Source organism: Aegilops tauschii, chromosome 6 (genome assembly GCF_002575655.3).
Source record: "Aegilops tauschii subsp. strangulata cultivar AL8/78 chromosome 6, Aet v6.0, whole genome shotgun sequence".
Taxonomy (NCBI): domain Eukaryota; kingdom Viridiplantae; phylum Streptophyta; class Magnoliopsida; order Poales; family Poaceae; genus Aegilops; species Aegilops tauschii.
This window is the reverse complement of record NC_053040.3, coordinates 156705097-156718370: the sequence shown is the minus strand read 5'-3', so window position 1 is coordinate 156718370 and position 13274 is coordinate 156705097. Positions and strand designations below refer to the sequence as shown.

The window sequence follows — 13274 nt, the reverse complement described above, 5'->3', positions numbered from 1 at the left end:
TGTTAGAATAGATATTATGAGTATAACCTCATGATTGCTATATGTTACTCTCATTTCCAGGATTTTTATAACAACGCATGTTATTGCTTAGAGTTGATATGATAACTGTAGTAAGTGCTATGGTAGAATATGAGTAGGCCCTGTCATATATGTTTTCCTCTTATTGTTACATGATGTTTGAACGATGATATATTGCTAGAATATGAAAGCTATTGGCTTATTTTTTAACTTGGGGTATGATTATGACCACAACATTGCAATTCTCTGTCTATGATATGTGTCACTGTTATAATAATCTTAATTCCACACATACTCTGAACATGATTGTTTATTTTTGTCCTTTTGGTCTCCAATTTGAATTGTTGAAGCAGACGCAAATGCGCTGGCCTTCATGATTCCAGGACCTGGAATCATACCAGCCGATGGGTGGTGGTTTATCGCTCGTTCAGCTGACGTCAGTCATTTGATGCTCATTTGCACGTACCAAATTGACCAAACCATTTCATCAAACCACATGCAATACAATGTCTGGGACGTTCGTGACATTGATAGCTATGGCTGCTTTGTGTTCGAGAAAGATCCCAGCTCCGTTGGGCCAGGCGTATTCAACTGGAGGCGGGTTTACAGCCTCGGCAACCACTCCATGTTTCTCGGGCTCAATTATTCGATCATCCAACCAATCATCAATCATATCACCGGCGATGATTACCTATGCAACTTCCATTCGCCAGGGGGGACTGTGTTTACACATCATACCATGGGTTTCATAAATCACCATATCCAGAGATTCATCGACACAGCTTGTTGCCAGATAATCTTCAGTGTGTGAAAGGCATCAAGCTTCCATGCGATGGATGGCTTCTACAAACCCGACATGCGGCGATGTGGTTCATGCCAACAGCAAATATGCACAACTTGATTCGTACTGACATCTAGACTGAGCCATGTATCCTGCTGCTGTAGCATGACCCTCTTTTGTTGGATATTATGTACTGTTGTTAGTTTGAAGCACTTCTCTGGTTTGAAGGATAGATACCTTTCTGGGATCAAGTGCATCCTAACTCACGTGCGTAGGATGTACATATATATACACATCTGGGCTATTCTGTTTCGCATAACAGAATATTATTATGTTACCCTACTTGAACTGATGGTTTCACACGGTTGTACTGATGATTTTCATCTCGTCGAACTAATCATGTTTTCGTCGGAATGGGGCGTGTAATATATTGTTGGAAAGCTCTTGACATCTACATTACAATCAAATAATTTGTTTTTGCAAAAAAATTATGATTTAAGAGCAGTTTTGGAAAAAACTGTTTTTTTTAACCAAAAACGTGAATCGTATTTTGGACTTAATTTTCAAATAGTTTGTCGGAATTGAGCAAATAAGATGGCATTGGAAAGCTGATGAAAATCTGCTTCTTCCATATATCTAATGTTTTTTCAAATTTTATACGATTTAAAAGTAATTTTGAAAACGGTGAAATTCTGGGTGAAACATTTTTTGCTTTTTTTGCAAACGGTTTGTTGGATTGACGCAAATGATACGGCGTTGGAAAGCTATGGAAAATACACAACTTTTTCGTATAGAAATGTTTTCCTAATTCCTTACGATTTAAACTCGAATTTAAATACGGTTAAATTTGATTTCGAGCGTGATTTTTTTAGAAAGTTTGTCGAAATGGGGTAAATAATATACCGTTGGATAGCTATCAAAAATGTGAAACTTAGTCATGTTGAATGTTTTCTCTACTTTGCAACCGTTTAAGAGTAATTTTGAATAAGGTGAAACCCATCGTGTTGTTTTTTCCTGTCTAAAAAACAGAGTACTCGTACTGATCTATGTATATGCTTGTACTGAGGTATTTTTCACAGACTAGTTTTAAATATGGTTATACCGGTTGTGTTATTTTTTCTGTTTTGGAAACATAGTACTCGAACTGATCTCTATATGGGTTTGTGCAAAATGTGTGCTTTCGTAGACTCGACTTTACTATGTTTTTTTGTTAGAGTTTTGCTCGTAACTTTTCAACGGTTTACTATACTATCGTCCCCAAACTTGCATGGTTTATATCGTTAAACTGAATGATATTCTTTTCAAAAAAAATGTTTTGCATGTTTTCTTTTAACTCAACATTTTTTTTCAATGATGTTCTGGACTTCTCTCATTTTACGACTTGTACATTTACCATTTGAATTTTCATGGGGTTTCTTTTTTGTTTGAACTTTTACAATTTGAATTTTTATGTGTGTTTCTTTTTTAATTCAAACTGACCATTTCTTTTTGTTCCGAACTGATCACCGTTTTTAACTCGTACTCATCAATATTTTCAATTCAAACATTTTTGTTCTTTCATATGAAAGAAATTATTCATCTCCCCAGACCTCTTAAAATTCAAGACTCAAGCACAAACATCCTCATCTTAAAACATCCTCATCTTAGCAAGACAAGCTAATTCATTCGCATGCAGAGCAACAATAACAATACTCCAAACATACCAAGGGACGTCACACTGGAAAAACAATGCAACCAACGGGTTCTCTCCAGTGGCAAAATCGACAATTTTTGTACTTGCACGAGATCTAAACAAGAACTACTCCCTCTGTAAACTTTTATAAGAGCGTTTAGAATTTTAGGACACAGCCGACAGATGGCGAATTAGACTATTTTACCCCCAATTTGAATTTCGCGTCGTCTTCCTCCTCAGAAGCTCAAGCCGTCTTCCTCCTCCGGGAGCTCGCGCCATCCCCATCCTCCAGGAGCTCACGCCGTCCCCATCCCCAAGGAGCTCACGCCGTCCCCATCCCCTAGGAGCTCGCGCCGTCCCCATCCTCTAAGAGCCCGTGTCTTCGTCTTCCTCCAAAAGCTTGGGCCGCTCCCCTCCTCCAGGAGCTCGCACCGTCCCCTTCCTCTAGGAGCTCGCCTCCTCGTCTTCCGCCACGAGCTCGAGTCGTCCCCATTATCCAGGCGCTCGGCCCCGTCTCCAGGCGCTCAACCCCTTCGTCCAGTTTGGTCCCCGCCGCGCCCAGGCGCCCAGTTTGGTCGTCGCCGCCCCCAGCTTGGTCGCAGCCGGCACAACCTCGTCGCCGCCGCGCGAAATTGGTCGCCAGCCCCTCAGCTTGGTCCTGGCCGCGCCCAACCCACCTGGCTCGTCGCTGCCGCACGCAGCACGTTGTCTCCAGGCAGGTTCTCCTCGCCTCGCCCCTTGCACAACAACAGAAATTACTCCATGAAAGAAATGACTCCATGAATTTACAGAAGAATTTTCTCCTTGTTCTCATGCTATAATCACAGTAAGATCATGAACTACAGCATGGAGTACTTGTCTTCTGTAATGTGATCTTGCTAAAGTTAATCATGAACTACAGCTGGGAGTACCTAACTGCAGTAATGTGATCTTGCTCCCTAGAGTAAATTTTACTGTAAATTCTTCAAACAGACTCAAGTATCAGTACAAGGATCATTTTGATTCAGCATAGATTCAGTTATGCATGTCACACATGAGATGCTACACTTGTCTGTCTATGCATTATTTACAGAATTTACAGGAGAATTCACTATGGGATGCTGCACTTGTCTGTCAAAATACAGACTATTGTACTCCTACTGCACAATACTCCTTGTCTAAATGGATCAACTATGACTGTCACAACATGAATCTCTACAACAGTATGAGTACAACATTCACAAGTTTAATTTCTACAGTATGCAACATTTGTAAGAGCATTGTACTCCTACTGATTGTGGGTCAGGAACATCATATATAGCACTTGTATGTATTAAAATTATCAGTTAGCAGAATTTACAGAGAGCATAATCTTTGTAGCAGCATCTAATGATACCCCATATAAATTTATTACAGAGAGTTCAAACATCTGCATATCTGATGTTTTAGCTTATAAACTTAACCAGTTCTGAACCATATAAACTGAAGATTGTGTCATTGATGGACTTGTTCATGCAGATATAAGCAAGAGAAGCAGCAATACAATGGCAGCAGCAGTCGCTCAATCAAGTACTCCATCAAAAAATTAGCAGCAGTAGCTCAAGCAAGTACTCCAGCAACAAACACAGCAGCAACAGCAGTAGCTCAAGCAACAACAGCAGTAGCAAATTAGTAGCAAAATCATGAGTAAATTAGCAGAACACATCAACAATATCAAGAGCAATAGCAACAACAACAACAACAACAACACGAAGATGTTGAACCTTGACCTGAATTGTTCTCCACCAGAAGAGGATGAACCTGGACCTCAAGCAAGTACTCAACCTGCACGAGAAGAAGTTGATATGGAACTCCAAGAAGAAGTTGACGTGGAAATCCAAGAAGAAGTTGACATGGAACTCCAAGAAGAAGAAAAAGCAATGCATGGTCAAGCAACAGGTACTCCTGCTAGCCACTCTAACTAGCTACCTGCAACATGTGGTCTATCTTGTGATCATCAAGGCCTCCATCATTTCCCTAAGTTTCTTTTTCTTTTGCTACTGTAGGTGGTCAGCAATTGCGTAGGCAAAGAAAGTCAATGACAGATGAGCAGAGATATGCTGCCTAGATGGCACTACATACCTTGCATCTGGCTAGGGGTGGCAAGTTCAAAAGAAATGACAGGAAGGATGTTGCTCAAATTTTTCAAGTTGGTGTTCAACATATTCGAAAAATCTGGATGATAGCAAAGCGACAAAAAGCGCTTGGTCAAGAGGTGGATGTATCCAGCGGAAGGAAACGAAGATGCGGGAGGAAAGGAAAGGATGATACTCTATCCCAAATCCCCACAGTTCCTTTGAATAGTAGGTCGACTCTCAGGTCACTTGCTCGCCAATTGGGTGTCAGTCATACTACACTCTACAAGAAACTCAAGCTTCGCAAGATTAGAAGGCACTCCAATCGTTTGAAGCCATCCTTGAAAGAAAAGAATAAAAGAGAAAGGATCAAGTTTTGTTTGTCAATGCTTGACGAGACCACCTTAGCAGCTCCAAGACCTAAATTCATCAATATGCACAACATTGTGCATATTGACGAAAAGTGGTTCTATATGACAAAAATGAACAGATGCTACTACCTCCTCCCCAGGGAAGATGACCCGGTCAGAACTGTTCGGAACAAAAACTGTATTGGGAAAGTGGTGTTTCTGACCACTGTTGCTCGACCTAGATATGACGCTGAAGGCAATATGACATTCTCAGGTAAAATTGGTGTCTGGCCCTTTGTGCAAGAGATTCCTGCTGCTAGAAGAAGTGAGTATAGAGCAAGAGGGACCATTGAAATCAAGTCCGTCAACGTGAACCGACGGGTAATGAGGAGGTATATGATAGAAAAAGTGGTTCCTGGAAGAAAGGAAGTCTGGCCCGCAGATGATACTAATCCAATATTGATCCAGCAAGATAATGCAAGAACGCACATTCTTCCCGGTGATGCAGAGTTTGCAGAAGTTGTGGCTACAACTGGTCTGGACATTAAAATAATAAACCAGCCTCCAAATTCTCCTGATCTAAACACACTTGATCTTGGATATTTCAGATCCCTTGAGTCTTTGACCGACTGTAGAGCACCCACAACTATCAAAGAACTGATTCAAGGTGTGCAGGAAGAATTTGATGAGTGTGATGCCGGAAAAATCAACAGAATATTTCTAACACTTTAGACCGTCATGGTAGAAGTGATGAACCATGGAGGGGAAAATTCATACGAAATTCCACATTTGCGCAAGGATAGATTGGAAAGGCAAGGAATCCTACCACCTAGGATTCACTTTCCTCGTGAAGTTTATGAACATGCCATGGATATTCTAGAACAAGATGTTCAGTGAGCTTGGATTGGAAAGGGGGAGATACCGTACTCCATGTTTGGCTTGTAGCGAAAGGCTTGTACTCCATGTTTGTAGTGGAAAGGCATTGACTAGTGTGGAAAGAGAGGAGAGGATAGGAGAGGAGAGGCAAGGAGAGGAGATGCTTGTACTCGATGTTTGTAATGGAAAGTCTTGTACTCGATGTTTGTAATGGAAAGTCTTGTACTCGATGTCTGTAGTGGAAAGGAGAGGAGAGGATATGAATTTCTGAATTTTAGGAATTTTATATGAATTTTAGGAAGTTCCAGAATTTATCCCAGAATTTTATATGAAATTTCTGAATTTGTGGAAAGGCTTTCTATGATTACATTACCTGAATTTTATATGAAGTTGTGAAAGGCTATGTATGATTTTAGAAAAAAATTATATGAAGTTTTTGAATTTGTTGGAGAGGAGACAGAGGAGAAGAAAGGGCTTTGTATGATTACATTTTCTGAAATATTCTGAATTGTATGCAAATTTCTGAATTTTATGTTGTTTGTTGGAGAGGAGAGTTTCTAAATTTCCTTTTGTTTGTTGGAGTAGGAGAGGAGATAATTACTCCTGGTCCTTTCTACATCAATTCAACATGAACGAGGAGCTCCTAATATTGTGCTAATAATTCACCAACTAATAGGACTCGGCTGATAATTCACCAAATAATCTTGTGCTAATAAGATGCTACTCTGCCGTCAGACTTCTTTTATTCCTACACCTCTTAGAAAAAAATAACACAAACATGCCTCCAGTGGAAGTAGATAAATAGGCTAATGAAAGAGTACTCGTTCTAGTGGTAGATTAATTGGACAAAATTAAAAGATCATGGTCAGGCTGCTCATGGTCATTTTCTTATAAACTAAACGCCCACATTTCATCATTTGTACTCGAACAAAAGATTCACAGAAGCAGTAGATAAGACTGCATTTGTTATAGCAGTAGCAAATGACAAGTGATTGGTTGGATACCTGCTCCACTGCATTTGCTATAGCACATGTGTTCTTGCAAAAATTGGCGATACAAACTGAGTATAAAAAGAAGCCTAGTATGAAAAGAAGCAGCACAACATCATTGGCATTTTACTCCTAGATGTAGTATGATTATTTCTAGGGTAAAAGCAGCAAGCCTACCACTCGCATCCGTGAGTTCCATACATCCATACATCATACAGAAGCAAGAAGCATCCGTGAGCAATTCTTCTATGCACTTCTCTAGACAATAGTACTCCTTGAATCATCCATACATCCATACAGAAGCAGGAAGAGTACCTGCACACACAGACTTCGCCGCAATCCACCGTCGACGCAGCAGAGGAAGATGGCGGCGCGCATGGAGGACCTGCCGCAGCCTGAACGAGGACCCACCGCTGCTCTGCTTCGACGACGCCGTGGACGACCCCGGCGTCCGACTCGCTCCCCCGCCCCTGCTTCTGCCACTGTAGGGGCTTCTTCACGCACTCCTTTCTCCAGCAGATCTCCGGCCCAACATGGGGTAGGCGCTCCTCCTTGCAGGTCGAGGGCGACAAGGAGCACCGGCGTTTGTCGCCGGCGTCGTCGAGCAGAAAGAAACCGTCACCGTCGTTGAGCAGGACAAGGCTATCCTCCCGCTCCTCCTCGACCTTGGTAAAAAAGGCAACTTTGCCTCGAGCGGGAGAAGGTGGCGCAGGAGACGCCGGCGAGAGGGAGAAGGCGGCGCAGGCGAAAGGGAGAAGGGGCGACGCCGACACGGGCGAGCTAGGGAGCGGCGCCGGCGTGAGGGAGAGCGGCGCTGGCGAGAGGGAGCTAGGGATTTGGGGAGAGAGTGCGGTGAGAGGGAGGGGAATCAGCAGAGCGAGTAAGCAATGAGTGAGTGAACACGGGGGCAAAATGGGAAACGACACAATTTGCGTAGCCTTACGAAATTTGAACTGCACTTTCTAAACGCTCTTATAAAAGTTGACATAGGGAGTACATGATACACAATTTTCCATCATGCACCTGCTATCCTGAACATAAATGAAATGAGAGAAGGCTATCCTGAACATCTAAACAAGAACTTCAAAAAATTTCCATCATGCACCCAGAGGTTCTGCCTTCTCCCCCGGCCCTGAAACAAGAGCACCATCAGTCTAGTTTTAAACAAATTGAAAGTTCGAACATGAGGCATGTATATTTTCAAATGATGAAAGTCACAAAAGTGAGCTATTTTTGTTTTACTTCAAATAATTCAACATGAAAAAGACAAATACAGATAAATATCTTTTTGTGCGACATTCTGAAGCAGATGTCAGTTCGACCTTTTTAACTACTTTTTTGCACAAGGAGATGATGTTATTGAACTGGCTAGGTACATTCAGTTTTACCTAGTATGGTTGGACTAGTAATGCAAGCACTGCTTCCAAGGTTTTATAGAGATCAGTAGCCATCCAACTATGAACATGCAAACCCAATCTGCATACTAGCGAGCATTGAAACAAAGAACCCCTGTTTCTCAACTTTGAACTTTTGTATGGGTTTTCCCTCAACTTATTGTATCCGCGAGTCTGAACTGATGCAAGTATATAAGAATACCAAGCATTTATTACCTGAACCTGAAAAGGATCTGAGACAGGTTGCCCTGGAACTGCAACTTGTATCTTTTACTGATCATCTTTAACATTAAGAAAGTACTAATCAGTACTAGTATTTGTGTAAGTCATACTGATCAGTACTGCTGCTTGCCGTACTGATGAGCACTAGTACTGATCGCTAACACAAAGAATTTTTCATCTAGTGGACTTTTAATATTATATTAGAAAAAGTGAGCTACAGAATAAACAACTAGATTAGAATAGAAGCATTGGCTTGTATTAGAAACGATGAGCTATGAAATAAACAACCAGATGCGAATTTGCTTCAAGTCAGGTTTGCTATTTTTTTGAATTTGATGCATGTTGCCCTATAGGACTGCTACTGGTTTGCAAGTTGGACTTGAGTACTTTTAAATTGTTTGCATAGTTTACTGCCGAAATCTAAACCACAAAGGAACACATCGGCATTACCAATCGTATATAGCAAAACTGAACTTTCTGCGTCTACTGTTGTTTTTACAGAGTGGACTTCTGTTCTCTTATGTACTTGAACTATTAAAGTTTTTGAAAATTGCCACTATCACACATGTTATACTTGAAAACTCTTGCCAGACTAGGCACCCCCCAAATCCTGCACAACAAAGCATCCCCCAAGTGAATTGTAGTAGCCTCTCTCTCTCTCTCTCTCTCTCTCTCTCTCTATGTCTCTTTTTTGCATCTATGAGCAGTCCCCCGAAGAACTCCTGAACTTTCAGTTGGATCAAAATCTAGATTACAAGAAAAATGGCCTTCATGGATGGCAGTATGTGAACTGAAGAGTAGGAGAGGAGGAGCACGAAGGTGTTTCTCACCAATCGTGTTCCTGATGGCGTGGTGGATGGCAAGAATCCATGGATGAACAGGAGGTCGAGGCGTTGCGGGAGGAACTCCAGGGCCGGCAGGCCTCGTCGGGGTTGGGCATGTCGTCGGGGAGGTGGTGGTCCTTCGCCGGGAGGTGGAGGCGCCGTGCCATGGCGGCAGTGGTTGGGTCGGGTCCTGCAGGAAGGGGCAGCGTGCAGATATTAGGAAAATGAACTACCAAAGTTCCCCAACTAGTACTGTAGATATTAGCAAATTTGAACTGAGAGTGTTAGAGGGAGGCAGACCTGAGAGAAGGAGGAAGCGCCTGCCCAGGGGCTCGTCAATGACCGGAAGGTGGAGCAGCATTACAAACTGGACTGAACTAAATTGATATTTTGTAGTTGTTGTATGCATTTTAAAACTTTACATTTGTTGATTTTTAAATCCACTCATGGAAATTCCGTTTTGAAGAAAAATCCACTCATGGAAATTGTAGTGGATTCAAACTAAATTTTGACAAGTAAATAACAAGGAGAGTACAGCAGAAAAGTCACACTTTTTCAAGAAAATGATCATGAGACCATAAGTGAATAGTTGGATGGATTTCTATTCATCATGGTGGTTCTAGACAGGCTTGGGGGCACCATCGAGGCAAGCCGTGGGGGCTGGCTGGGGGAGGTCATGACGCTGGTGACACACGCCGGAGTAGGGAACGGCGACCCACACAAGAATTTGTAGCAGCTGTGGGGGTGGCAAGCGGTCGTGAGGGTGCACCATCCCTCTTGATTATTTATTAATTACCTAACTCCAAAAGAAAGGTAACTGATACAACTACAAGCAATGTGCTAAGCAGAGCATTAATACTCTCTCCGTAAAGAAATATAATTATTATAGTTGGGAATCTATTAGTTTACAGAGGGAGTATATATTAGTTGGCAATCTTGTATATTTCCCTCTCTATATTTGGAAATTGCTTTAATTGATGGCTCATTGGATAGAATGCATGATCTGTATAATTATGAAGTTAACAACAACTCTACATAAAGAAATCCCCGAGAACTTTCTACAAAATTGATTAACCAAGTGACAGTATGGTGCTCATTCTCAAGCATAACCACAAGGAATTGTTTGTGCTATATGAAGAAGATGGAAACACAAAGGAAATCAGACTCACGATTGGGAAGTAGATGTACTGAAAAGCATACAAAAGATGAACTTGTGCATCTTGTTTTTCCTGCAACCTACAAAAATAGGAACAAATATGAGAGATGAGGTTTTGTCAAGGAGACTCCAGATCAATTTATTTATGGTGAGAAACTTCTGTACCTATACTTGAACTTGTGCGACATGATTATGTCTGTCGAATCTCTAATGTTTTCGTACTGAACTGAACTGACGTACATGATACTCCGATGTACTAAACTGAAGTAGAATACATGTCGAACTGCTAGACCAGAGCAAAATTCAAAAAAAAATCACAACGAGATAAACTGATTTTTTTTGGTAGCTTTTTATTAAACAAAATGTTCATCAACAACATTTGCATCACAAAGAAATTGAAGCAGCAGTACACATGAACACAGACAGTGAGAGAGAGCATGGGAGGGAGAAGAGTAGAAACCTTGCACCTCCATAGGAAAGGACCTAGGCAGAGGAAAGTGGAAGATGGCAGCCATGGACTGCTACTTGCGACGAGCTCGATCATCCTGACGCCATGGGGTTGGACTGAGGACGGTGCACGTGGTTTGACCTCTAAATGGATGTAAGAAGGGCTTCTCTTTTGCAGGTAGCTTTCGAACAAATATTGAACATTTTCTATACCAATAGTTATATTTTCTGGATAGTGATACATGAACTCTAAATGGTAATACATTAACTTCTTCTTGGTAAACTGAAGTTTGTACTCTGGACGGTAATACATGCCCCTCGAGTTTGTACTGATGTGAATCCTTTCGAACTTGCGTGGCTTACATCGTTGAACAGGTTTACTTACTAGGCAGTACATGAACTCCTCAGTAATACATGAACTACTTGGAACATCAATTTTCATCAAGCACTTGAAAACACACAACACTACAGAAAGAGAAGCACTGTACAATGAAATGTCAAAATAACTCTCACATCCATCATACTGGTTGTCGTTATTGTCTTCCTGGACGGTTGAGAGTGCTCTTCCAGGTTTCTACTCTCCCAAAATTCCTAACCATTAAAAATCAATAGATTTACGCACTGAAAGTAGAAATTCACGGATCAATCTCCTTCTCAAGATCAGTGATGAAGGATGCAATAAATATCATCCACCAAATGCCAAAGTAGAATAAACTAGAGCAAAAAAGAAAACGAGACCTCAGTTTTCCGGGGTTTCTGTGGTGAGCCACCTTGTTTTTTTGTTCTCTTGCTAATTTTGTCTTCCTCTGAACTTTATGGTCTTTTTGAGTCTGAACTAATGTAGACATTTTTAGCAATAATACAGGCTATATTTCTTTAACGAGGACAAAGAAAGCTATCTAGATTCCAGCAAGAACCACGTACTACATTTTTCTATGCCAGTGAAATAATTAGCATTGCATTCATTTACTCTTGGATCTACGAAACCGACTGAGAAATTGATCAAAAAAATTGGGAACTTTTTGGGAAAATCATCATTGTACAACTGAGAAATGGAACAACCAATCATTCAAGAAATTTTGGGTAGTTGCCCCTCACCTACATCAAATGTAAGTCAGAACCCAGAACTTCCCACTCAAAAACAGTCGGACTTGTCCTAGCCTTGCCTCGCTTAACTTCACAGCAGATCACCCTTTAGGCAGTAAAACAAACATGCGGCTCTTGTTAAGTATTATTTCCAGTAAACTTTCCAAAGTATCCTTTTTCTAAAATGTACGTGTGGTGAACTTTTTCTTGGTGTAGTGTTTGAACTCCTATGGTAGTAATACATGAACTCCTCGAGGACACGAATTCTCGGATTAGCACCTAAAGTACAGATCACACACGAAAAATTCTCCAAGTACTGTAAGCTGTAACATTTAGCAAGCACAAGGTAGCTACAAATAAACAGTGAACACATCAAAACTAGTAGTAAAGTGCACTTAGACATTTTAGCAAACACGTAACGAGCACTCAACAAGAATTCATGGAGTGCAGGAACAGAGAGGGAGAAAAGGTGGGCAGGGACGTGCGCACCAGCTTCGGCAAGGGCCGTGCACGGGAGCCCGTGGCGCGGACGGAAGGAGGCGCTGCGACGGTGAACGGCCTCGGGCGGCGAGGTTGGACCGCTAGACGCAGCGGTGCCGGACCACCCAGAAGGAGGCGTTCGGTTCGCGGGAGGGAGGCGGGGAAGAAGACGGAGCTCGGGGGGAGGCTGGATCCGGCTCGCATCTGCTCCGGCCGGTAGAATCCTGCGCGCGCGCGGCGGCGGGACAGGGGGTGGTGGCGCACGGCGGCGGGGCAGGGGGTGGATGCGCGCGGCAGCGGGTCATGGGGTGGCGGTGCGCGGCAGCGGGGCATGGTGCGACGGCGGGTCATGGGGTGGCGGTGCGCGGCGGCGGAGCATGGTGCGACGGCGGGTCATGGGGTGGTGGCGCGCGGCGGCGGGGCATGGTGCGACGGCGGGTCATGGCGCGGCGGCGGGGCATGGTTCAACGCGCTGGAGGAGATGGGATCGGGAGGGAGTTGTGTTTTACCTTTTCTTTTCGAGCAGTTCGGGACAGGCCTTTTCTCTGTTTTCTTTAAATCGTCGCATCGCGCTCTATATAGGACTGTTACTAGTAACAGAATAGCTCTGTCCTATATATATTAATTAGGCTTCAAATGTCACATTAGGCTTCAAGTATGTACTTGTTGGTGAAAGTGTTGTCCAATGGGAATTATATTTTGTATTACTCATGTAGCCTATAAAGTCTGTCGCACAGCCTTGTAACTTCTTATCCCATTTTTAAATTTATACTAGTCCTCTATACTGTATATTCCGCTACTCGTACTACTATCTCCCTCTAGTTTACTGGTCCCCTTCGTAATTTGTGTCAAATTTTGACCATAAATTTCACTAACTAAATGTTAA

General features: G+C 42.4%; 1 protein-coding gene across 14 annotated transcripts; it reads right to left on the bottom strand.

The window, feature by feature from the left end:
• Window positions 1–7718: 7718 nt before the first annotated feature.
• LOC109756671 (uncharacterized) lies at window positions 7719–13042 on the bottom strand. 14 transcript variants are annotated; one of them, XR_012187452.1, is made up of 6 exons: window positions 12398–12937; window positions 11561–11652; window positions 10541–11443; window positions 9520–10455; window positions 9226–9409; window positions 7719–7911 (listed from the first exon to the last, which is right to left on the bottom strand). XR_012187452.1 is itself a non-coding variant. In XM_020315517.4 (6 exons), exons 1-6 carry the CDS (start codon window positions 10888–10890, stop codon window positions 7837–7839), a joined length of 522 nt encoding a protein of 173 aa, XP_020171106.1. In that variant the 5' UTR covers window positions 10891–12942; the 3' UTR covers window positions 7719–7836. The 14 variants fall into 14 exon arrangements, 5 of the variants coding, with proteins under 5 accessions (XP_020171106.1, XP_040248203.1, XP_040248201.2 ...); XR_012187454.1 differs by having other exon boundaries at window positions 10541–11413; XR_012187456.1 differs by lacking the exon at window positions 11561–11652 and having other exon boundaries at window positions 10541–10661; window positions 10836–11413; window positions 12398–12936.
• Between the last annotated feature and the right edge of the window lie 232 nt (window positions 13043–13274).

Coding starts and splice junctions, on each gene's coding strand:
- LOC109756671 (XM_073501237.1), bottom strand. CDS start 12,739: ATGACCCGCCGTCGCACCATGCCCCGCTGCCGCGCACCGCCACCCCAT. Junction 10,456..12,397: donor CACGGCCCTTGCCGAAGCTG/GTGCGCACGTCC, acceptor CTATTTTTGTAG/GTTGCAGGAAAAACAAGATG. Junction 9,410..9,519: donor GCGCTTCCTCCTTCTCTCAG/GTCTGCCTCCCT, acceptor CCCTTCCTGCAG/GACCCGACCCAACCACTGCC.